This window comes from Mastacembelus armatus, chromosome 24 (assembly GCF_900324485.2).
Source record: "Mastacembelus armatus chromosome 24, fMasArm1.2, whole genome shotgun sequence".
In the NCBI taxonomy this organism is placed as follows: Eukaryota; Metazoa; Chordata; class Actinopteri; order Synbranchiformes; family Mastacembelidae; genus Mastacembelus; species Mastacembelus armatus.
The window spans coordinates 2580295-2607072 of record NC_046656.1 but is presented as its reverse complement, the minus strand read 5'-3'; the positions used below and the strand labels follow the sequence as shown (position 1 = coordinate 2607072).

At 42.8% G+C, this 26778-nt stretch overlaps 1 protein-coding gene across 1 annotated transcript; it reads right to left on the bottom strand.

Annotated features, from left to right (window-relative positions):
* Positions 1 to 1327: 1327 nt before the first annotated feature.
* Positions 1328 to 25505, bottom strand: znf292b (zinc finger protein 292b). The gene is made up of 8 exons (XM_033325091.1): positions 25325 to 25505; positions 19134 to 19288; positions 18865 to 18943; positions 18318 to 18453; positions 11049 to 11251; positions 10534 to 10670; positions 9714 to 9855; positions 1328 to 1444 (listed from the first exon to the last, which is right to left on the bottom strand). The coding sequence occupies exons 1-8, from the start codon at positions 25487 to 25489 to the stop codon at positions 1328 to 1330; spliced, it is 1134 nt and encodes a 377-aa protein (XP_033180982.1). The 5' UTR covers positions 25490 to 25505.
* Positions 25506 to 26778: the final 1273 nt, after the last annotated feature.

Here is a 26778-nt window from a genome sequence, read left to right as displayed (position 1 = left end):
CCCAGGTGCTGTAATTACTTTTTTTTTTTTTTAAGGGCTCTCACCACATGTTAAAGCTGAGGGCAGAGTGGCTTAGTTTGAGTGAGGAAATAATTTCTTTGAGCTGAGTGCTGTTGTCAGTTTCAAATCTGGAAGTAGTTAAGGTCATCAGGGAGTGTTGCTGAATTATAACCTGCGACCTGGATGGTCCTGCTGGTTGAGAGAGCTTTATTTATGCCTGCCATATTCTTGAGGCCCTGCCAGGCCGAACGAAGGTTACCTTCAGCAAAGGATTGTTCCATTTTGTTCTTTTATTTCAGCTTGGAGGTTTTAATCCTCCTTGTTAACCACATCCTCTTCCATCTTGGAGAAAGTGAAGTAAACCCTCTTTTTTGTTTGTTTGTTTAGAATTTCCTTGAGTTCTTTAGTAACCCAAGGTTTGCTGTTGGAGAAGATTGTGATGGTTTTGGTGGGAATGATTCCACACAGAAGGAAACATATGATGAAACTGTGTCTACCTGCTCATTAATATTAGAGGATGTGGATATGAGGCAGTTCTAATCAGTGGCTTCAAAGCATCTGTGTAATCTACTAATGCTATCACTAGTCCACTGTTAGACAGTTTTCACAACCTTCTCTGCCCTCTTTACTGCTGCAGTGTATGCTGGTGCACGCAGTATGGAGTGATGGTCAGCAGAGCTGAGTTGGGGGAGAGCAACAGATATGTATGCGTTTGGTACTGAGCTGTAGCATTTGTCCAAAGTCTTTCTGGTGAAAACCTTTCAATGACTTGTCCACTGAGCAGTGATTGAAATCTCCCAGAATGAATTTGGGAGAGTCAGGAGATATAGTTTCAAATCTGTCCAGTACTCTTTCAATATTGTCTGTGGCTGTGTCTGTATTAGCTCTGGGGTGGATATAAACCAGAATGGGGGAAAAAAAGCTGTGGAAATTCCCTGGGAAGATGGTTGTAGGGGGACATCTACCAGTTCATTATCCGTGATGCACAGTCGATGATGATACCAAATACCAGTGTGTGTTTACATACAGGGTAACACCACCACCATGTTGTTTCCCTGTAAGCTCGCTATTATGGTCAAGTCTCATTGGGTCCCAAAACAGTTGTGCAAAGAGTTATTTTCATCGTTCTTTTTGAGCCAAGTCTCAGTAAATGCAAGGGGTAAAGCTGTCCTGCATTCATGCATGTAATTTATGTTTGCTTGAAACGTGTGTTTGCTCGTTTGTTTGATTGCACAGGGAGTGCATATTAGCCAAAAATAATGGAGGGAAGTGAACGGTGTTTACCTTTCTACCATTTGAGTTTGGCTCACACACCACCTTTTTTTTTTTATTTCCCCCGTTGAGTTTTCTTCTTTTTGTTGCGAGAAGATTCCTCTTGGTTAAGAGAGTGTTTTCGCTGTACTTCTTCTGGAAATGTATTAAAGGTCCGGTAGGAGGGATCGAGCTGTAGCTAAAAGTCTCTGGATTATGTGACACGCTGACAACAAAGTGGAAATATAAAGAAGAGAAAAAGCTCTCCGCGAAAGCATTAAAAAGTAGCATAAAACAGAATAGCCCCTGAATATTCTGCCCCTGTAACACACGAGGCACAGATATCACACAAAGTAAAGAAAATAATATAGCCGCAAGCGGCGATGATCGGCCCTCGCCTCGAGCGGACCGCCTCCCCCGACGCGCCGCCCCCGCGAGCGAACCGCGTCCCCCAGCGAGCCGCGTCCACGAACGAACCGCCTCCCCCAGCGAACGGCCTCCCCGAACGAAAAGCCTCCCCAAGCGCCCCCGCCCTCCGAACCGACCGTCCCCCAAAAAATGGCGGCCCCCCCAAAACCCCTCCCCCTTGGAGACCGCACCTCCCCAAGTAGATCACGTCATTCAGGGGACCCCCACGGAGGTCCGTGCCAAATTCGGTACAGTTCCGACAAAGTAAGTGCAAGTACATAGGGGGCGCCATCCGCCCCCCCCACACCCCTCCAAGTAGACCACGTCCTCTCCCGGAGCCCCACGGAGGTCCGTGCCAAATTTGATACAGTTCTGACAAAGTAAGTGCAACTGCATAGGGGGCGCCATCCGCCCCCCCCCACACCCCCCCAAGTAGACCATGTCCTTCACTGGACCTCCACGGAGGTCTGTGCCAAATCTGGTACCGTTCTGACAAAAGCTGGACAAAGTAAGTGCAACTGCATAGGGGGCGCTATCCGCCCCCCCCCACACCCTCCCCAAGTAGACCATGTCCTTTACTGGACCCCCACGGATGTCTGTGCCAAATCTGGTACCGTTCTGACAAAAGCTGGACATTTTGCAAAATTCCCATAGGAAACGAATGGCGAGATCTGGTCACCGCCAAGGCAACCACATGCAAAATAGGGCACGGGTCCAATCGGCTTTTAGGATCAGGACGCCCTAAAGGACGCGAAAGAATACGAGGTGAGCAAAATCAACGAACTCAATGACCTCGAGATAAACCCCCAGCTGGTGGACTTCCTGTCGGTCACACGACCTGGACACGATAAGCTTTCTTGCTTGGCCTATCATGAAGAATAAACATGCCAAAGCTGGTGACTGTACAATGAAAAAAGTGTCACATGACCTCCCATAGGCCCAATGTATCTCGACCTCTGTCGGGGGCGCCGCAGAGCCATTCTTTTGAGGTCGTTTATGAAACCCATAAAATATCAAATTTTCACGCGATTCTGAGGGGCCTGCAAATTTTGGTGAGTTTTCACACACGTTCAGGGGGTCAAATTTGAGGTTGAATCGGTAAAAATAGAATTAAAAAAAAAAAAAAAATAAATAAATAAATAAATAAATAAATATAGCCGCAAGCGGCGATGATCGGCCCTCGCCTCGAGCAGACCGCCTCCCCCGGCACACCGCCCCCGCGAGCGACCCGCGGCCGAAGACGAGCTCAAACCGCGCAGCCGACCTGAAACAGCAGCAGTTGAAAGCACAGTTGCACACTTCCAGACGTACCGAGACACAGACGTGAGGTGTGTGGGATTTTAACCGCTGCAGAGGTCACATCAGTGATACAGGCACATACAGACACACATTCAAACTTGATTGCCCTTACAAAGGCAGCCTATTGTGACTTTGATCGGTCACGTGGGTTCAGGCCTGCGGGGAGTGTAATTGATTCAAATGTGACAACACAGCATCAGAGCCCATCTCCTGAGCCTGGGTTTGTCAGAGGTTTTCTTCCGTCAAAGGGAGTTTTTCCTCCACTTTGTCAAGAGGTTTTCTTCCGTTAAAGGGAGTTTTTCCTCTACTTTGTCAGAGGTTTTCTTCCATTAAAGGGAGTTTTTCCTCTACACCAATAGTCAGTCCTCAAGGAATGAATTGGTTGCTTTAGTTTCTGTATTTTGCACATAATGAAGTTGACTTAATGAAATAGTTGAAATTGTTGTGGACTCTGTCATTTACAGTGTTTTTCTTTGTCTTGTTGAGGCATATAGTGCCCATCTCCTGAGCCTGGGTTTTTCAGAGATTTTCTTCTGTAAAAGGGAGTTTTTCCTCTACACCAGTAGTCTCTGCTGAAGGAATAAATGAGTTACTTTTGTTTCTGTATTTTGTACATTATAAAGTTGAGTTAGTGAAACAGTTGAACTTGTTGTGGAGTCTGTCATTTTTAACATGAAATCATTTTGATATTTTACAATGTTGCATATTGGCCGTATTGCCTTCTACTGTGTCACTTTAAGTCACAGGATGCAGAGGCCACAGTTCAGATGAAAAAGTCAAATGTTTCACCTCATCATAGTGAAAAGAGTCTTGTCTCTTATAAAACCACAAGATTTATTTAATACCAAGACCAAACTGTGATTCTGAGTGGCCAATGGCTGATTTCAGAAGGCATGGGTCCGATTGGCTTTTATGATTAGGATGCCCTAAAGGATGTCTGTGCCAAATTTGGTCCATTTCTGACAAAGTAAGTGGAAGTACACAACATGTGCATCTTTTGGTTTAAAACTCCCTTTGCTTTTATGATTAGGATGCCCTAAAGGATGTCTGTGCCAAATTTGGTCCATTTCTGACAAAGTAAGTGGAAGTACACAACATGTGCATCTTTTGGTTTAAAACTCCCTTTGCTTTTATGATTAGGATGCCCTAAAGGATGTCTGTGCCAAATTTGGTCCATTTCTGACAAAGTAAGTGGAAGTACACAACATGTGCATCTTTTGGTTTAAAACTCCCTTTGAAAAGCAATGCTGGATGTCACAGAAAGAATGTGGTACATAGAGCTCTGCTGCCATCTTTTGGCAAAACCGAGGACGTGCTCCCAAACAACACTGAAGTCAAAAGTCTGTTGTTCAAAACAGTAAAAACACTACAGAGACTCTGACATTGCAACAGTTGTAAACACACATTTCCAGATGTCCTGAGACACAAAAACACACTGATACACATATTAAGACATTAACAGAATAAGTCTCCAGGTCACAGTACAGATGAAAACCTCACATTTTTTCACAACATCACAGTGAAAAGAGTGTTGTCTCTCAGAAAACACAAGATTTATTCAATGCCAAAGTCAAACTGTGGATCCACTGGGAGCCTTTTAAGTGACAGGACAATTTGCACCCGGAAAGGTGAGGTGTGTGGGATTTTAACCGCTGCAGAGGTCACATCTCTACGGCCACAGTGATACAGACACTTACAGACACACATACAGACACACACAAATGCAGGACGGCAGCAGTCTCCTGGAAAGGTGAGGTGTGTGTGGGATTTTAACCGCTGCAGAGGTCACATCAGTGATACAGGCACATACAGACACACATTCAAACTTGAAGGCCCTTACAAAGGCAGCGCCACTGCACCTATTGTGACTTTGATCGGTCACGTGGGTTCAGGCCTGCAGGGAGTGTAAGTGATTCAAATGTGACAACACAGCATTTGCATCTTTAAGTGTAAAACCCATAGGAAATGAATGGTGGGTGTGTGTCATCTCCAAGGCAAGAGCGTGGAAAATAGAGCATGGCTCTCATTGGCTTTTTTGCTCAGAATGCCCTAAAGGATTTGTGTGCAAACTTTGGTCCATTTCTGACAAACTAAATGTGTATTTCTCAATACAAATTTATGCAAATATTCACATTGTTATATAGGGGGCGCTATAGGGCCTACAGTGATTTTGTTCAATCACCTGGACTCAGGCCCCCGGGGTCTACAATTCATCAATTGGTCCGATTCCAATCCGACCATGCGTGTGAGAGTTATTACAAGTTGAAGAACTGGCGGCGAGCCAAAAGCCTAGGCCAAATTGCAGCGCCCGCCAAAGGAAAACCGTAATACTTATTCAAAGAATTTGGATAACTTTTGCAGCCCCATGGGTCTAGGTGACGCTGGCCAAAAATGAGCTCGATCGGTCAAAAACCCAAGGAGGAGTTCGAAAGAATACGAGGTGAGCAAAATCAACGAACTCAGTGACCTCCAGATAAACCCCCAGCTGGTGGACTTCCTGTCGGTCACACGACCGGGACACGATAAGCTTTCTTGCTTGGCCTGACATGAAGAATAAACATGCCAAAGCCGGCGACCGTGCGATGAAAAAAGTGTCACATGACCTCCCATAGGCCCAATGTATCTCGACCTCTGTCGGGGGCGCCGCAGAGCCATTCTTTTGAGGTCGTTCATGAAACCCATAAAATATCAAATTGTGACGCGATTCTGAGGGGGGTGCAAAGTTTGGTGAGTTTTCACACACGTTCAGGGGGTCAAATAAGGCCGTAAAGGTCAAAGAAGAATAATAACAAAAAAAAAAAAAAAAAAAAAAAAAAAAAAAAAATAATAATCCTAGCAGTTTCCAGGCCCACGGCCGCGCGACAGCGACACACTATACATTTTCGGAAACGTCTAACGCCCAGTAACGTCATGGTGGGGTGCGGGGAGACAGAAAATGATGCCAGAAACCGCCCCCCCCGCTTATTCGTCCCTTGCCCATTGAGCGATTATAATAGTCCCTGCGCTGGGACCTTGGTCCCTGCTCGGGCCTAAATATAGCCGCAAGCGGCGATGATCGGCCCTCGCCTCGAGCGGACCGCCTCCCCCGGCGCGCCGCCCCCGCGAGCGAACCGCGTCCCCCAGCGAACGGCCTCCCCGAACGAAACGCCTCCCCAAGCGCCCCCGCCCTCCGAACCGACCGTCCCCCAAAAAACGGCGGCTCCCCCAAAACCCCTGCCCCTTGGAGACAGCACCTCCCCAAGTAGATCACGTCATTCAGGGGACCCCCACGGAGGTCCGTGCCAAATTCGGTACAGTTCCGGCAAAGTACATGCAAGCACATAGGGGGCGCTATCCGCACCCCCCCAAACCCCCCCCAAATAGACCACGTCAATCAGTGGACCCCCACGGAGGTCTTTGCCAAATTTGATACAGTTCTGACAAAGTAAGTGCAACTACATAGGGGGCGCCATCCGCCCCCCCCCACACCCCCCCAAGTAGACCATGTCCTTTACTGGACCTCCACAGATGTCTGTGCCAAATCTGGTACCGTTCTGACAAAAGCTGGACAAAGTAAGTGCAACTGCATAGGGGGCGCTATCCGCCCCCCCCCCCACACCCCCCCAAGTAGACCATGTCCTTTACTGGACCCCCACGGAGGTCTGTGCCAAATCTGGTACCGTTCTGACAAAAGCTGGACATTTTGCAAAATTCCCATAGGAAACGAATGGCGAGATCCGGTCACCGCCAAGGCAACCACATGCAAAATAGGGCACGGGTCCGATCGGCTTTTAGGATCAGGACGCCCTAAAGGACGTGTGTGCCAAATCTGGTACAATTCTGACAAAGTAAATGGTTTGGTTTGAATGGCAATTTTCAAATCGTTATACAGGGGGCGCTATAGGGCCTATTTCGATTTAGTTTAATCAGATGGGTCCAGGGCGGCGGGGACTACAATTCATCAATTGGTCCGATTCCAATCCGACCATGCGCGTGAGAGTTATTACACGTTGAAGAACTGGCGGCGAGCCAAAAGCCTAGGCCAAAATGCCGCGCCCGCCAAAGGAAAACCGTAATACTTATTCAAAGAATTTGGATAACTTTTGCAGCCCCATGGGTCTAGATCACGCCGGCCAAAGATGAGCTCGATCGGTCAAAAGCCCAAGGAGGAGTTCGAAAGAATACGAGGTGAGCAAAATCAACGAACTCAATGACCTCGAGATAAACCCCCAGCTGGTGGACTTCCTGTCGGTCACACGACCGGGACACAATAAGCTTTTTTGCCTGGCCTGACATGAAGAAGATGTGTGCCAGGTTTTGCGACTGTACGATGAAAAAAGTGTCACATGACCTCCCATAGGCCCAATGTATCTCGACCTCTGTCGGGGGCGCCGCAGAGCCATTCTTTTGAGGTCGTTTATGAAACCCATAAAATATCAAATTGTGAGGCGATTCTGAGGGGGGTGCAAATTTTGGTGAGTTTTCACACACGTTCAGGGGGTCAAATAAGGCTGTAAACGCTTCTTCATCCCTTGCCCATTGAGCGATTATAATAGTCCCTGCGCTGGGACCTCGGTCCCTGCTCGGGCCTAATAACAAAAAAAAATAATAATCCTAACAATTTCCAGGCCCACGGCCGCGCGACAGCGACATACTATACATTTTCGGAAAGGTCTAACGCCCAGTAACGTCATGGTGGGGTGTGGGGAGACGGTAGAGGAAGCCAGAAACCGCCCCCCCCGCTTATTCGTCCCTTGCCCATTGAGCGATTATAATAGTCCCTGCGCTGGGACCTCGGTCCCTGCTCGGGCCTAATAACAAAAAAAAATAATAATCCTAACGATTTCCAGGCCCACGCCCGCGCGACACCGGCATATTATACATTTTCGGAAAGGTCTAAAGCCCAGTAACGTCATGGTGGGGTGCGGGGAGACGGTAGATGAAGCCAGAAACCGCCCCCCCCGCTTATTCGTCCCTTGCCCGTTGAGCGATTATAATAGTCCCTGCGCTGGGACCTCGGTCCTTGCTCGGGCCTAAAAATAATAATCCTAACGATTTCCAGGCCCACGCCCGCGCGACACCGGCATATTATACATTTTCGGAAAGGTCTAACGCCCAGTAACGTCATGGTGGGGTGCGGGGAGACGGTAGATGAAGCCAGAAACCGCCCCCCCCCGCTTATTCGTCCCTTGCCCGTTGAGCGATTATAATAGTCCCTGCGCTGGGACCTCGGTCCTTGCTCGGGCCTAATAATCCTAACAATTTCCAGGCCCACGGCTGCGCGACAGCGACACACTATACATTATCTGAAAGGTCTAACGCCCAGTAACGTCATGGTGGGGTGCGGGGAGACGGTAGATGAAGCCAGAAACCGCCTCCCATGCTTATTCGTCCTTTGCCCGTTGAGCGATTATAATAGTCCCTGCGCTGGGACCTCGGTCCTTGCTCGGGCCTAAAAATAAGAAAAATCCTAACGATTTCCAGGCCCACGGCCACCTGTCAATCATAACATATACATTTTCTGAAAGGTCTAACGCCCAGTAACGTCATGGTGGGGTGTGGGTAGACACTAGAGGAAGCCAGAAACCGCCCCCCCCGCTTATTCGTCCCTTGCCCGTTGAGCGATTATAATAGTCCCTGCGCTGGGACCTCGGACCTTGCTCGGGCCTAATAATCCTAACGATTTCCAGGCCCACGGCCACCTGCCAATCATAATCTATACATTTTCTGAAAGGTCTAACGCCCAGTAACGTCATGGTGGGGTGTGGGGAGACGGTAGAGGAAGCCAGAAACCGCCCCCCCCGCTTATTCGTCCCTTGCCCATTGAGCGATTATAATAGTCCCTGCGCTGGGACCTCGGTCCTTGCTCGGGCCTAAAAATAATCCTAGCAGTTTCCAGGCCCACGGCCGCGCGACAGCGACACACTATACATTTTCGGAAACGTCTAACGCCCAGTAACGTCATGGTGGGGTGCGGGGAGACAGAAAATGATGCCAGAAACCGCCCCCCCCCCCGCTTATTCGTCCCTTGCCCATTGAGCGATTATAATAGTCCCTGCGCTGGGACCTTGGTCCCTGCTCGGGCCTAATAATCCTAGCAGTTTCCAGGCCCACGGCCGCGCGACAGCGACACACTATACATTTTCGGAAACGTCTAACGCCCAGTAACGTCATGGTGGGGTGCGGGGAGACAGAAAATGATGCCAGAAACCGCCCCCCCCCCGCTTATTCGTCCCTTGCCCATTGAGCGATTATAATAGTCCCTGCGCTGGGACCTTGGTCCCTGCTCAGGGCTAAAAAAAAAAAAAAAGCTACATAAATTATTCTGCAAGCCGACCGCACAAGCAGTAACCCAGAAACATCAGTTAAATGAGTGTTTCTAGCCATAATGTGGATTTGGAACCATAGTTGTAGTAGCACTAACAGGGCTATTTACTCTGAACCAACCCTTCCTCTGCACAAGACTACTGAGTGTCTAAAACACATTAAAAGGGCCAGAAATGTCAAAGTAAATCTTGACAAGGAATCCCTGTGAACTGAAAACCATTCCAGGTGACTACCTCGTCAATCTGATGACAGAAAGCTCTTTATGCACACAAACTAGCTTTAAAGCTTACATGCAATGAGTATCTCGTACTGGAAAATTTATTAAAACTTTGGCAAACACAGGCCACAAACTGTAACATTACACGATAGCCAATAGGTTAATGGTGATGATAACTTTAGTTTTTCCGGCAGTCCACACTTTGATAATGCCACTTCAGCAGCTTACTGACCTCTGACTGGATGACCTTAATCAGGAACAGGACATGGTACACTGTTTTGGAAAGTGAAGACATCTGGCGGCATCTGTCAAGGAATGCCTGTTCTGATGGCTCCAACCGCTTCAGCAGCTTACTCCAAAACAGAGTGAGCTCCCTGATTTAAAGAGAGGGAATTCAAAGCCCAATTATTTTCTGCTCATTCTCAATCTATTCAGACTAACATCTATATAATAGATCAGTTTATAAGGCCTCATATCAATCTGGTACAAGTGAGTCATCACTCTGTTGGTTGATAATAACTCGATGAACATATGCAGACATGAATAATTCTTTATTTCAACATGTGAAGAAACAAGTATCATGAACATTGGAAAGAACGACAGAAAATCCCCCAGTCCAAATTTGCAAAGCTTGTTGCATCATACCCAAAAGGACTCGAGGCTGTAATTGCTGCCAAAGGTGCTTCAACTAAGGACTGCGAAAAGGGTCTGAATACTTGTGAAAAAATGATTTTTCAGTTTTTCTATTTTAAACATATAAACATAAAATTCTGTTTTCACTTGGTCATTATGTGGTACTGAGTGTAGATTGGGGGGGAGCCATTGTAAACAATTTTAGTATCAGGCTGCAACATAACAAAACTGAAAAAAGTGAATAAGGACTGAATACTTTCTGAATGTATGTCAGTTGGATAAACAGTCATATTAATTTTCTATTAAGATTCTGGCACTAATTGAATCCCTGTTACTTAAGATTGTCCTGTCAACGATAAATGTGTTTCTCCCTCAATAAAACTAGATGAGTATCAATGGGGTGCTTTATGTTTTCTTACCATGCACAGTACATATCTCCTTGAAGAAGTTGTCGCATCAAAAAGGCTGAACATAAACTAAAAGCTGCCGTTTCGTCTCCTTCTGATTCCAGATTGCAAATCATCTCCAATGCATCACGACAGTCCTCCTTTGAAAGCTGTGCAGACAAATGTCACATCTATAGTAACTTTCAACAGAAAGAATAAACATCCACTCAAGGAAACATGTACAAGATGAAACATCATCATCACCTTTAAGGTAATAGGAGAAAGTATAGATGTCTACAATGTCAACAAACGACAAATCAGTGTAGTCCACAAGTCTTGTGTACGCGAACAGATTAGTGGTGTATATTTTTGAATGCTTACCTTTGTAAAATTACACAAAGATACTTTTGTCATGGTACATTTCTCGCAAATGTTAACCTTGAGATTTACAATCATAAATTAATATAACACAAAGCTCTAATAGATATGATCACACGCTTTATCACAAGTGACACCTGAATGTCAATATACTCTGGAGCTACACTGACCTCGTCCATGAGCTGATCCTGTTTTGAAGTAGCACAGAGGCAGACGAGATACATCTGCTTAAAAAGTCCCTTCCCTTGAAAGGCAGGACAATCAGAGCAGGTCTTTGCCAGCACTGCAGCCCTCCCCAGCTGCTTGTCCTTCATCAGCTGCGTCACTCTCATCCCTAACAGGACTGGTCCCTCCTGCATCAGGAACTCCTGGACTGAAAACCAGGGGCACAGTAACATTTTGTTCTGACTTTATTAATAGTGTTGTGATGGTTTTTCTAAATGCTTCAACAGTGCGCACAACAATTTATGAACTGGAAACACAAACTGGAAATGACTGACATCTTTCTCGCAACAGTTATGACACTTGTTTATAAATAATCTTGCACTTAAATCAGATACTGTATTTCATTAAAGTATTATTTATGATTATCATGAAATGTGTTTTTTCATTTAGCATGTGATGAACAGCTCCTTTAGAATGAAAACGGCTGCATAAATTTTACTACATTTTCAAAAGCCTAGCAGGACCTGTGACTAGGCTTGCAAAATTTGTATGCTTGTCTTAATAGTTGATAACCAATTAACCATTATTGTACCTCTAGAGCATGGTGGTTTAGTAGTAAGCATTGTTGCCTCACAGCAAGAAGGGCCCAGGTTTGCAACCCATCAGGGCCCTTTTCAGGGTGGAGTTTGCATGTTCTCCCCGTGCTTGTGTGGGTTTACTCTGGGTACTCCAGTTTCTCCCACGGTCCAAAAACATGTATGGTGATCTAAAGCTGCTGGCTAAGGCTAATCGTAAATATGGGAAAATTGTTATTCACGTCGGCAGCAATGACACCCGATTACGCCAATCGGAGGTCACTAAAATTAATGTTGAGTCGGTGTGTAACTTTGCTAAATTAATGTCGGACTCCGTAGTTTTCTCTGGACCCCTCCCCAATCTGACCAGCGATGACATGTTTAGCCGCATGTCGTCGTTCCGTCGCTGGCTGTCTAGGTGGTGTCCAGCAAACGATGTGGGCTTCATAGACAATTGGGCCACTTTCTGGGGAAAACCCGGTCTGATAGCGAGAGATGGCATCCATCCCACTTTGAATGGTGCAGCTCTCATCTCTAGGAATTTGGCCGAGTTTATTAGCCGACCTAAAGCCTGACAATCCAGGGTGGGGACCGGGATGCAGAGACTCAGTCTAAAACGCTTCTCTGCAGTTTCCTTAGAGCCGCCGCCCCCTTCAAACCACATAGAGACTGTGTCTGCCCCTCGAACATATAAATCAAATAAATCAGAAGTTAACAGAAGAGGAGTTATTCATAAAAACTTAATAAAAATTAAGACCACTCCTCTAATTGAACAGAAAAACAGAACTGTCAAATGTGGATTATTAAATATTAGGTCCCTTTCTTCTAAATCTCTGTTAGTAAATGATTTGATAACTGATCACCAAATTGACCTACTTTATCTTACTGAAACCTGGTTCCAGCAGGATGAATATGTCAGTCTGAATGAATCAACCCCCCTCAGTCATAAAAATTATCATGTTCCTCGAAGCACAGGTCGAGGTGGAGGAGTAGCTGCAATCTTCCAGTCAAACTTATTATTAAACTTTCATCCTCAGAACAGTTATAACTCATTTGAGAGCCTCACTCTTAGTCTCTCACATACAAACTGGAAAACACAAAAACCAGTTCTACTTGTCATTTTGTACCGTCCACCTGTTCCTTACTCAGAGTTTTTAACTGAATTCCCTGACTTCCTGTCTGATTTAGTGCTTAGATCAGATAAAGTCATTATAGTGGGAGATTTTAACATTCATGTAGATGTTGGAAATAACAGCCTCAGCATTGCATTTAATTCTATATTAGATTCAATTGGTTTCATTCAAAACGTTAATAAACCCACCCACTGTTTTAATCACACCCTTGATCTTTTTCTGACCTATGGTGTCGAAATTGAACATTTAATAGTTTTTGCCCCAAATCCTGTTTTGTCAGATCATTCTTTAATAACTTTCGAATTTAAAATGATGGATCATGCAGCGTCTGGAAGAAAATTCCACTACAGCAGATGTTTATCCGACAACGCTGTTAATAAATTTAAGAAAATGATTCCATCTTTATTTGCATCTATGCCAAGTATAAACATAGTGGAGGGCAGCTGCCTTAATCCTACTCCCTACCAAGTTGATCATGTTGTTGACAGCGCTGTAACCTCACTGCGTGAAACGCTTGATTCTGTAGCCCCTCTGAAAAAGAAGTTAGTGATTCAGAGAAGACTAGCCCCATGGTATAATTTACATGTTCGTACCTTAAAGCAGGCATCACGAAGGCTGGAAAGGAAGTGGCGTTCCACAAACTTAAGAGGAAATTTTTCTAGCCTGGAAAAACAGTCTACTAACATATAAAAAAGCTCTCCGTAAAGCCAGAACTGCATACTATTCATCACTAATAGAGGAAAATAAGAACAATCCCAGGTTTCTTTTCAGCACTGTAGCCAGGCTGACAAAAAGTCACAGCTCCGTTGAGCCCAGTGTTCCCTTAGCTCTCAGCAGTGATGAATTTATGAGTTTCTTTACAAATAAAATCACAACTATTAGAGATAAAATTCAGCAGATGCTTCCTATACCTGCAATAAATGAATCTTTTACTACAGTAGCTCTTGAATCATCTGTAGGACCTCAGTTATGTTTAGACTGCTTCTCTCCCATAGATCTCTCTGAATTTACATCAGTAGTTGCTTCATCGAAATCATCAACGTGTCTCTTGGACCCCATCCCGACTAGACTGCTTAAAGGCACCCTGCCATTAATGAACTCATCTTTATTGGACTTGGTAAATTTATCTCTAGTATCAGGCTACGTACCACAGGCCTTTAAGACTGCAGTAATCAAACCTTTACTCAAAAAGCCTAGTCTTGATCCAGGAGTCTTGGCTAATTATAGACCAATATCCAACCTGCCATTTATTTCTAAAATCCTAGAAAACGCTGTTGCTAAGCAGCTATCAGACCACTTACACAGGAATGAACTATTTGAAGATTTCCAATCAGGATTTAGAGCACATCATAGTACAGAAACAGCACTGTTGAAAGTTACCAACGATCTTCTCTTAGCCTCAGATAATGGACTTGTTTCAATACTTGTCCTCCTAGACCTTAGTGCAGCATTCGACACCATTGACCACAACATCTTATTACAGAGACTGGAGCATGTGATTGGTATCAGAGGAACAGCGTTAAAGTGGTTCCAATCCTATTTATCGGACAGATTCCAGTTTGTTCATGTCCATGATGAACCTTCCACACGAACAAAAGTTAGTTATGGAGTTCCACAAGGTTCTGTGCTAGGACCGATTCTGTTCACCCTGTACATGCTTCCTTTAGGATATATCATTAGGAAGCACTCTATTAATTACCACTGCTATGCGGATGACACTCAGTTATATCTATCTATTAAACCTGTTAACACAAACCAGTTAACCAGACTTCAAGCCTGTCTAACTGACATAAAGGCTTGGATGACCAGTAACTTTTTACTTTTAAACTCGGAGAAAACAGAAGTCATTATATTTGGGCCTAAAAATCTCAGAAATAACTTTTCTAAAATTATAGCTACTCTAGATGGCATAGCCCTGGCCTCCAGCACTACTGTAAAAAACCTTGGAGTTATTTTTGACCAGGACATGTCCTTTAACTCACACATAAAACAAATTTCTAGAACTGCATTCTTTCACCTGCGCAACATTTCCAAAATTAGGAACATCCTGTCTCAAAATGATGCAGAAAAACTAGTCCATGCATTTGTTTCCTCAAGGCTAGATTACTGTAACTCATTACTATCTGGATGTCCTAATATCTTAATAAAAAGCCTCCAATTAATCCAGAATGCCGCAGCCAGAGTCCTGACAGGAACTAGCAAGAGAGATCATATTTCTCCTATATTGGCTTCTCTTCATTGGCTCCCTGTAAGATATAGAATAGAATTTAAAATCCTTCTTCTCACATACAAATCCCTTCATAATCAAGCTCCTTCATACCTTAAAGACCTCATAGTACCATATTATCCCAATAGACCACTTCGCTCTCAGAGTGCAGGCCTACTTGTGGTTCCCAGAGTTCTCAAAAGCAGAATGGGAGGCAGAGCCTTTAGCTATCAAGCTCCTCTCCTGTGGAACCAGCTCTCAGCCTGGGTTCAGGAGGCAGACACTCTCTGTACTTTTAAGGCTAGACTTAAAACCTTCCTCTTTGACAAAGCATATAGTTAGGGCTGGCTTCAGGCAACCCTGAACCATCCCTTAGTTAGTTATGCTGCTATAGGCCTAGACTGCCCGAGGACCATCGGTGCACTGAGCTCCCCTACCCTAACCCCCCCCTCTCTTCTCTCCCACCTCATGTATATTCCACCATTGAATGTTACTAACCTTGTGCTCTCTCTCTCCCCTAGTTTGTGCTCTCTCTCTCCCTCCCTCTCTCTCTCTCTCTCTCTCTCTGTACCTTCTGCAGGTGTCCCTGGTCCTGGAGCTCTATATCGCTGATGTGCAGTTACTGGTCCCACCAACCTGCAGTGTCTATTTGTTGTTTATTGTTGCTGTTCTTTTCTCTCTGCTCTATCCACTCACCCCAACCGGTCGAGGCAGATGGCCGCCCAAACTGAGCCCGGTTCTGCTGGAGGTTTTTTTTCTTCCGTTAAAGGGAGTTTTTCCTCTCCACTGTCGCCAAGTGCTTGCTCATAAGGGAATTGTTGGGTTTTTAGTTTTAGTTTTTGTAAAGTGCCTTGAGATGATTTGTATTGTGATTTGGCGCTATACAAATAAAATTGAATTGAATTGAATTGAATTGATTCTAAATTGCCCATAACAGTGAATGTGAGTGTGTGTGGTTGTTTGTCTCTGTGTGGCCCTGTGATGGACTGGTGGTCCAGGGTGTACCCCTGCATTTCACCCAAAAAAAACGGGGATAGGCTCCAGCAGATCCCTGTGACCCTAATTAGGAATAAGTGAGTATAGATAATGCATGGATGGATGGATGTACCTCTAGAGGGGAATGTCAGATTGTCTTAATGTATTGTAGGAGCTCACAAAAGCCTTCACCATCTGCCATGTTTAAATTTTTGAGCAATTGTCTGCATGTATGATGCTACAGCTTCTCCCAAGTAACACACACACACACGCACACACACACTAGTTTGTTGAGCAGACGGAGTACTACTTTCATCTTGCACAACAACCGTCAACTGGTGTTGAGTTTTCAGGTGGTACAGCATTGACATGGTGCTTGAGTTGTACTTACATAGAGTTTTGCAGTATGTACAATAAACAGTATTTCCTTTTGGTGTGTAATCCCTACTCAAGACATGCCACATCCACACTTCAGAGTGATTAATGATGTGATTGACAATTGTTTTGTTAGATTTTGTTTCACTCATGCACATATGCCACATATATGATGACACAAGGCAAGTATATCCTGTTTCCAAAGTGATAAATGTCAAAACCTTTTTCCCAACATTTTGACTGATTTGAAAATGAATAGTCACCTTAGTACTTAACTACAGTATATGACCATGTTGCTAATGATACCCTACATATCCTGGAGCAATGAAGCATCTGCAAATTGTCACACATTTATCACTTTCAGTGGGTACGAAAAGTATTCAGACCCCTTTAAATTTTTCACTCTTTGTGTCATTGCAGCCATTTGCCAAAATCAAAAATGTTCATTTTATTTTTCATTAATGTGCACTCAGCACCCCATCTTGACAGAAAAAAACAGAAATGTAGAAATCTTTGCAAATTTATTAAAAAAGAAAAACTGAAATATCACATGGTCATAAGTATTCAGACCCTTTGCAGTGACACTCATATTTAACTCACATGCTGTCCATTTCTTCTGATCCTCCTTGAGATGGTTCTGCTCCTTCATTGGAGTCCAGCTGTGTTTAATTAAACTGATTGGACTTGATTAGGAAAGGAACACACCTGTCTATATAAGACCTTACAGCTCACAGTGCATGTCAGAGAAAATGAGAATCATGAAGTCGAAGGAAGTGCCCAAGGAGCTCAGAGACAGAATTGTGGCAAGGCACAGATCTGGCCAAGGTTACAAAAGAATTTCTGCAGCACTCAAGGTTCCTAAGAGCACAGTGGCCGCAAAAAGTTTGGGACGACCAGAACTCTTCCTAGACCTGGCTGTCCAGCCAAACTGAGCAATCATGGGAGAAGAGCCTTGGTGAGAGAGGTAAAGAAGAACCCAAAGATCACTGTGGCTGAGCTCCAGAGATGCAGTAGGGAGGTGGTAGAAAGTTACACAAAGTCAACTATCACTGCAGCCCTCCACCAGTCGGGGCTTTATGGCAGAGTGGCCCGACAGAAGCCTCTCCTCAGTGCAAGACACATGGAAGCCCACATAGAGTTTGCCAAAAAAACACATGAAGGACTCCCAGACTATGAGAAATAAGATTCTCTGGTCTGATGAGACCAAGATTGAACTTTTTGGCGTTAATTCTAACCGGTATGTGTGGAGAAAACCAGGCACTGCTTATCACCTGCCCAATACAATCCCTACAGTGAAACATGGTGGTGGGAGCATCATGTTGTGGGGGTGTTTTTCAGCTGCAGGGATAGGACGACTGGTTGCAATTGAAGGGAAGATGAATGTGGCCAAGTACAGAGATATGCTGGAAGAAAACCTCTTCCAGAGTGCTCAGGACCTCAGACTGGGCCGAAGGTTCACCTTTCAACAGGACAATGACCCTAAGCACACAGCTAAAATAACAAAGGAGTGGCTTCGGAACAACTCTGTGACCGTTCTTGACTGGCCCAGCCAGAGCCCTGACCTAAACCCAATTGAGCATCTCTGGAGAGACCTGAAAATGGCTGTCCACCAACGTTCACCATCCAACCTGACAGAACTGGAGAGGATCTGCAAGGAAGAATGGCAGAGGATCCCCAAATCCAGGTGTGAAAAACTTGCATCATTCCCAAGAAGACTCATGGTTGTACTAGCTCAAAAGGGTGCTTTTACTCAATACTGAGCACAGGGTCTGAATACTTATGACCATGTGATATTTCAGTTTTTCTTTTTTAATAAATTTGCCAAAATTTCTACATTTCTGTTTTTTTCTGTCAAGATGGGGTGCTGAGTGTACATTAATGAGAAATAAAATGAACTTTTTTGATTTTGGCAAATGGCTGCAATGACACAGAGTGAAAAATCTAAAGGGGTCTGAATACTTTCTGTACCCACTGTATCTCAGAACTCTGAATACCCATGCAGAAACTCACCTTGTTCTGTTCGTGGGTTTTTACTGGACAGAATGCCTTGCAGGACCTTGTTGGTCCAAACACCATCATTCAGACCCAAAGCAAAGAGAAGGGACAGCTGAGGAAGTCCATTCTCCTGCAGCTTACTGTGAGCAAACTGGAGAAGGAACAGGAAAAGTAGAGTGACTATACTGTTGAGGTAAAGGACACTGATGTTTGAGGCTGAGTGTCAAAGGTTTGGTCAAGTTTCAAATACAAATAAAAAGCAAGTTTTGGCAACTTAATTCAATAGTTAAGTCTATAATTAAACTAAAGCATTGAACCATGCATACGGACATGTAGTATTAAGTCCTCTTTCCTTGATTAAACCTGAAGATCTACTAGCACTGTTTAGCACAGATTTTGGAAAGCTATAATATTTCAACTGTAAAGCTTTTAAAAGGACAAGTCTGTAACCTTCCTACTGTATAAACAAGGAAGTTGTGTGGTGATAATGCCTTGTCATGGCATGAAAACTTTAGTCTTTCCCTTTCAAATCCATATTTCTTTCTTGAAGTGACATGTTTACCTGCACAGATGATTTGAATTCTTTCCATAAGCCACAAGGAACATCATCCTTCAGTGAGAGCAAAAGCTCCACAAAACTCCTGCAGAACAGAATAGCAATAAAAACATGACACTGACCTTCACCTGGAGTTTAAATGAAATGCTGCAACTGGGATAGCTTGAACAACAAAGATTTAATGTGGCTATTGTTACAGGGTTGTATCGAGCTTAATTATTATTGACTGTGATGGGGAAAATCCATATTCTGTCTGCAGTTTTTATGGTACTCACAGTGAGAGCCTCTCAACCACAAGAGGAACATTTTCACACTGCAGGGAGAGGTATGGAGAGGCCTGGGCATAACTCAGCAGGGCAACTATGTACACTTCCACCAGCGGCAAAGGTTCTTCCTCTATCTTCCAACAGCTGGCATACATCAGCAGGGTCTATATTGAAAGAAGACAGGCATTAATTTACCAGACAACAATTTAAAGCCCTTTTGTCAGCAATTTGAAGAAAGCTGAGCATTTAATACTACTACATTTAACAATAGCTAATGTGAAGAAAAGACAGACACCAGCTTAGGGATCGGCACTTACATTTAGTTCAGGGGCATGCAAATGGTGCCCCCGAGCAAGAAAAACATAATACATAACATTAGGGGTCCATTAATTTAAAGAAACATCATTAGTCCAGTAAGCATGTAACATATGGTATGTTATGTGGGTGGGAAAACTGACTTAACTAACAGATAACTAAAGAATTAAAACACAAGATGTACTTGGGAAATGACCTCTTCATTAACCTCTTCGTTAAATATTTGTATATTTTTCAACTTATGAAAGTGAATAAAATAAAACTAAATCTCAAAAGATCCAGTTGTAAACATGTAACAGTAGCCTACTTACTTTAACTCACCCTATTTTCGAACAGCTATCCATACCAAATACTGCAGGACCTTGATTCAGAACTAACAGAATGCTTTTTATTGATAATAAAATTTAAACGGGCAAATTCTGCCTCCTGAAACTGGTGTGACACAGAGCACTATTCATTCTGATTGTTAGGCTGTATTACAGGGGGCTGCTTTTTTTAAGCTCAAGCAACCTCTGGTGGAGTACAGACAGTAGTGTTGAAGTCTGTTTCGGCGGCAGCACATAAACCTGACAACAGCAAACCGTCCTCATGATGTGTCATGAAACTAATAGTGATAGCTGATATAAAATAAGACAAGATTAACTTTACCAATCTCAGAGGAAATTCAGGTGATATAACATGATATGTACATTTAACTGGCAGCAGCAATGTGCTGAGCTTTAACCCTCAGGGGACGACGAATGTACCAGCGCGTTTTGTGGCAATACTAAAATTTGAAACGTTAAATTACGCCGTCAATTATGATCGTACAGATAAAAGCAATATATCATCTGTAAAGAGTCTAGTTTTAGTTATATACACTCATAATAATAAAACGCTGTGCTTTTGTAAAATAAGGAAAGCCTCAGGGTCAACAGGGTGTGCTCTCTGTCTTCTCTGTCCCTGTCATCTCTTCACAGACACGCAAATAAAACAACCAGAATCACAGCGAATACTTGCCTCATAAAAATAAGAAATATATGGCTAGAAAGCTTGAAATGTTTTCTTTGAAATGAAACAATTCAAGTTGAAAACAAATCATCACTTTTTATTTAATCCGTATGAACGTAAGGAGAAGTACGTTCACTACCGTCTCACCTCATTACAGCCTATTTCATCCCGCCTCGCACTGAGCGCACTGTTCATATGGAAATAATCTGAGGTGAGCCAGGTAATAATGTGCACACCCCCGAGAAATGACATAAAACGTCAAACCCCATCATAGAATTTACTCATTTTTTCTGTGCGTTTGGATGATGGCACGTTATACAGGTGAAGAAGCGTTTCATATGTTTCACACAGAGGCGAAGAGTTTAGTTTCTCTGCAGAGTAAAAACATAACTCAAACGACGAACGTTTGGATCCGCATTGTAATATATTGTATTGCAGTAATCCCCTCTCAACCACAGCGACTGAAAGGCTCATTATGCGGTTCTTTGTGCGGGTCTTGAGTCTTTTGTCTTCTCAAGTAAATCACATGACTCTTTATGGTGAGACACACCCTCCTGCATATGCCCTTTCTAAACAAAAAGTATCTTAGAAAATTTAAATCAGTGTATTGTGAACGAGTGCATGAGTGAACAAGATGACTTTCACATCATTGTGAAGCAAATACTTTTGGCTACAAGATACATTTATTAAAAGTCTTGTGAACCAATGTTCTGTATGTGTTTTATAGACTTATTTTCAGTGACTTAACTTTTTGTTTTTCACCATCCATGCATAAACACTGTTTTCTCAAAAAAAAAATCATGTATAAATTTGCTGCTCACATATTATTGGAGCACAGTTTGTGCTGATTACAGTGTGATCAGACTTTAGCCATTAATAAGTTTAAAAGCAATTGAAAAAAAGCACAAATGTCAGGGCATGTTAAAACTTGTCCAGGGCCCCAAAATACCCTCATAACTCAGAGGGTTAATAATAAGAGTCACAAAACAAATCAAAAGACAAAAAGTCACCATAGTTCATGTGCACATAAAGACCACACTGCAGAGACCTTTATCGTTACAACCTAAAACTTTAACGTAACTTCTGAAGAAAGCAGAAGACTGCATACATTTTGAATGACAGGTGCTCCTTGAATTGCAACTGAAAAAGCCCCCAAACAATAGAAGGGGGTAATCTCTGATAAATCATGATAAAATCTCTACTACCTTGAAGTCCAACTGGAGCATGTTATATGTGCTGAGAATTTCTTCCTCAAAACACTAGTGTCTTATTTTCATAGTATTGTCCAACATTACCAACTGTTCACGGTTAGCATCCATTAGATCTGACTGAGCTACATGCTGTTTACATGTTAACCATGTCTGAATGACATCTTAATTTACTTAAGTGGGACTACCAACACTTGCTTGGGTCTGTGATTGTAAAGTCTTGCATTTTATGTGCTCCAGAGAATGGCACTGCTTTATGTGGTAAAAAAGGTTAGTGGAAGATTTGTATAGCCTCATCAAATATACGTCTGTGTTTTGCAGTGCATGATACTCTCGTTCTTGTCAGACTTTAAATATCTGAAATTACCTCCACACTACTAAAGTCCTCAGAGCGTTCCTCTCAACAATGCTCTCGACTTTTAAGCCCTGGGCTGTCTGTTTGGGTGTTTTAATTGGTAACGCTGACACTCAAGTTGTCAACATTTTCTATTCTGTTCATCTTCTCTTTAATCAGGCCCCACTCCTGATGTACTGGCTTACATGACGACAGCAGCCCAAACATTAGCATGTGAGCACGGTTTCAAAACCACAAAAATTTTCCGTTATACTGTTCCTACGGTATGCACAGTTTTTTACGTGCAGTCAAAGTGCAGGAATCTCTCAGGTTGTGTGCAGCGAAGAGCGTAACGAGTCACATGACCCTCCTTCCCCCGGTGGGTTGATGCCAGCAGTCAGAGGGTCACCTGTGTGTGGGATGGCTGAAGGAGGTGAATCCCTGGAACTTTTTCCACCGTCAACGAGGCAGAAAACATGGCTAATTAACTATCTAACAACTAGTTGCCTCCTTCACCTTACTTCACAGATCAGGGCAGAGCACACTAAAGTACTACGTTTCTCCAATTTAGTACAATAATTAAATGTAGCTGGAATTCAATTATTTACTTTAATTATTTAACGTGACATGTTTACTGTTCCAAAATTTACTGTTTCTTAAAAATAAAATACGTGTTCAGTGAAAAAGTTATTTTTTCCCCCAGACATTTAAAAATAACACATTTAAGAGCTGTAATCACAATACCATGATACCGTGAAACCGTAATATTTTTGCTTAAGGTTATCATATCGTCAGAATCTCATACCGGCCCATGCCTAATGTGAGCTGCTGCCAGCTGCTCCTCCACGCTTTGTGCTGCGTGTGTCAACCTAACTGACGTGCTCTAACTCTCTTCCAGCCACATGATTGGTTTAGTGCAGCACTATTTTCATTATCATTGGCTGTTCGTGTTTTCTGTCAAAACTGACAGAATGAGTTGTTAGAGCATAGTTATATCACAGGTGGGTGGAAACAGCAAACGTGCCAACTTTGTGCCTTGCTGCTCAGCCTCAATATTTGTGCTGCATGATTGGCTGAAAGACCTGTCCATATTGAATAAAAATGGCAAAATCTTATTGAGATTGGCCTTAATCTTATCGCAAGGCAACAAAGAACTAAATACTCGGCACGGCCTTACTTTATAGTAAGTTTCTTCCTCACAAAATGGATGCATAATAGTTACATATGCATTTATTCATTTTGATTTTTTTTTTATTGAAAATAATACAACACCTCACCAACTTAATTTTCCTGCCTGTAGCATCCGAGTCATTATGAACATTCATACTGACCTTGGTCAGAAAAAGAGAAGCAGTCTTGTTAGCAGCTTCTATGCTACACAGATGTTTTAACTTCAGCCTACAACACTTCCACCCACAGCATGTCCCTCTGGGCTTTTCATCACACTATACACTCAAACACTACAAAACAAAAATGAACTGAACATATTAAAACATATTCTGGTTTAGCATTACAGAGCAAACCATTAAGAAAGGACTGCCTTTCAGAGATGTTAAATGTTATCTTGTGTAATTAAGTTGTTTATGTAAAACAAGACGTGACGCTTTATTAAAATCTTCATTCTATAACACCATCTACAGCAATAATATGTGAAAAAGCATTTAAGGTGGCAATTCTACCAATTTTTTCTGTCTGGTTTTGTGGCATGGTATCACATTCTTCTGAATGGCCTATGGTGGCATCAATGGATTCAACTGTTTTATTTAGGATCACAGGGACGATTTAACTTCTTTGCCATTAACTAAAATTGCAATACTTTATACTGCCTTTATATGCTTCTGTGGGTCAAATTATGCATAGACATAATACTGAACTTGATCATAAATATGACTTTTGATGCTCATTTGTCTAAAAATGTAAAGTCCTGCTTTGCCCAACAGACATTTAATTAAGTTCAAGTCATTCCATTCATTTGCAGAGAAATTTACAGATCGTAATTACTGGAAACATGATTGCTCATAATGCTTTTTAATCTTGAAAATGTTTTACACTAAAATATTAGGACTGCAGCTAAGTTATTGAGATTGAAGTATATTGTGTGAAGATGTGAATGCAAAGAATGGTCAAGCAAACAGAACTTTAATATTAAATTCAAATGAAAACCATTAAAATAATCACAGTGATGCAAATAAAATCACAGAAGATCAGTAAACACTGATTAAATTAGGTTGCTCTGCAACAATTATAAAAGATATAAGAGGGTTTTCAAATTCCTCCCTATGATCAATTCATCAAGGTCTTACAAACACATTCATTAGTATCAATTTCTATGAAGTCTTCTTCATGATAATGTTACTAATATGCTTTTGCAGAATGTCAGTTTGTTTTGCACTAGATTATCGAATCAAGTGTCTAATAACCAAGAAAAGTGCTCCAACAGCAGTAGAGATGCTCTGTGCAGATCATTGTACTCTCAACATAATATAATGCGTCACCTCTCTTTAACCACTGAACTGTAAAAATGTCTTATTGAAGGGCAATGCACATAATTTTTGTAATACTGTTTTGGTAAGCTGTTGTGATTTATAAAATAACGGCGTGCCTCTTCGGCAAAAGCGTGCGTTCCATTCTGCACGTACACATGCGAAACAAATTCCTTCTGTTGTATTGCTACAGGCTTAACAAACTCGCCAAGACAACGTTACGTTTCACGCGGAGGACTTATCTTTAATATGCCATATTGACGCATTATCTGGAGCACAGGCCACAACAAAACCAATTTTGAGGGAAGACCAATTCATCCTGCTAGTCAGAAGACTGCGTTGTTACAGGAGGAACTGTGGAACTGGTCTCATGTGCACGCGCATGTTGCCAAACATGCCAGGCTAATGCTAACGTTAGTCTAACTGCAGACGCTGGAGGCTGATATGCTAACATGTAGCTAGCTGGCGACTATTACCACTGTGAGGGCAACAGAAACAGGCAGTCATTAGTCTGTTGGACCCAGTAAACGATACATAAGCAGGTGGATTACCTGCATTTCCTCCAGCAGACAACTACCAAGCGTATGTTAGTAGCTAACTACTTACGTTAGCCTAGCTACCCATGTCAACGATCTGATTGACTTTCTGTTCGTCTATTATGCTACACCAATTATCGCTAGTAAACACTTGCACGTGCTTTATTCTCTTGCTGGGTAAAACAGAACATACCTCTCTCTATGTCCAAGCATAACGTTAATTCGTCTTTGAAATCAAACCTTTCCCTGGATTAACGATATCGAGGCAGAGCCAGGACGTAACGTTACCGTTACTATTAATGCTAACTCGTTGGCTAAAGAGAAAGATACTTACCCTACAAAACTCTTGGCAATAGTCTGATGAGGACTGGACTGGAGACTCACGACTTTCTTGAACCATAACTTCCTGCAGTTCTTGCAACCGTTGTCTAAGTTCCCCTGTCGTTTCTGTGATACCATTCCCAGGACTAATGTCCTGTTCGGCCTCTTCGTCCGCCATCTTCACACCCAGCTCCAGCGCGTACCACTATTTAACGTTACGTAGCTACGCAAGCAGTGCGATACGATGTAAACGTTATGACGCAAACGATATTGTTCCCAGAACAGTAGTTTTTATTCTTTTGACAAGGATGACAGCCAACATTTTGTAGGCATTGCTAAGCAAACAGATAAGACACCCACTCTCTATTTCAAGCAAATACTTTACCAGTTAAGTGTGATAAGGTCTTGTTTTATTGTAGGGATTCTATGTTTGTAGCATGGACGTAAATCAGAGATGTATTAGGGCAGGACTAGAAGAAGATGCAGATTTGTGGCCTTGATAAATAAGTGTTTGGATTGACCTTTCAAAAGTGTTGTTGCTGTTCTTGATCAAACAGTTTGAAGTCTTTGGCTCTGATGTAATGATGGGTTAAACTAAGCTTTCTAAAGCCCAAAATCAATGAATATGACATGAATTGAAAATGGTTCAGTTTTGAATCTTTAGACCCAGTCAGAAATGGCGACATCTGCTGGCCAAATTCTTGATACTGCATTTTTGTGGGTGATGCAAATCTGCAACCATAAATAGTCAGTATACAAGTGGTCTTAGCATTTTATAATACTTTGTTCAATAAAGCTTATAGTATAAAAATAGATCGCACTTTAATAGACTCTATACAACTCTGTTATTAAATACTGTTGCTGAATGAGGAGTAGGGCCCCTGTAGTGGCTGATCAGAGGGCACTTTATTGGAGATGTTCTACTCTAGGGGCAGATCAGAGGGCACTTTATCATGTTTCCACCACTGTAGGGGCAAATCAGAGGACACTATCTAGGTTATTCTACTAGTAGCCGATCAGACAGCATTCTGTTGGGTTTACATCACCATAGGGGGACATTAGAGTTAATTTTATGCACAACTGCATTTTAAGGGGCATTTGAGTGGTATTTGTTTGTCCCCCGACCCCATCCACACACACACACACACACATGCACACACACACTTTTCATGTCTTTCATGTCATTTAATCTTTCTTCAGTGGTAAATAGTTTTCAATTAGACTGCCAGTTTTCAATGATCAAATAATCCTTCTGATAATATATACACATTTAACATCAGAGGAAATTAACTTTTTCAATTCATATTTTTATTAAATGGCAGCACGGTAGCTTAGTCGTTAGCATAGTTGCCTCACAACAAGAAGGTCCCAGATTCATAACCTGGCAGAGGTTATGTGTGGTTTCTGTGTGGAGTTTGCATGTTCTCCCTGTGCTTACATGGGTTTTCCCCAGGTACTCTGGTTTCC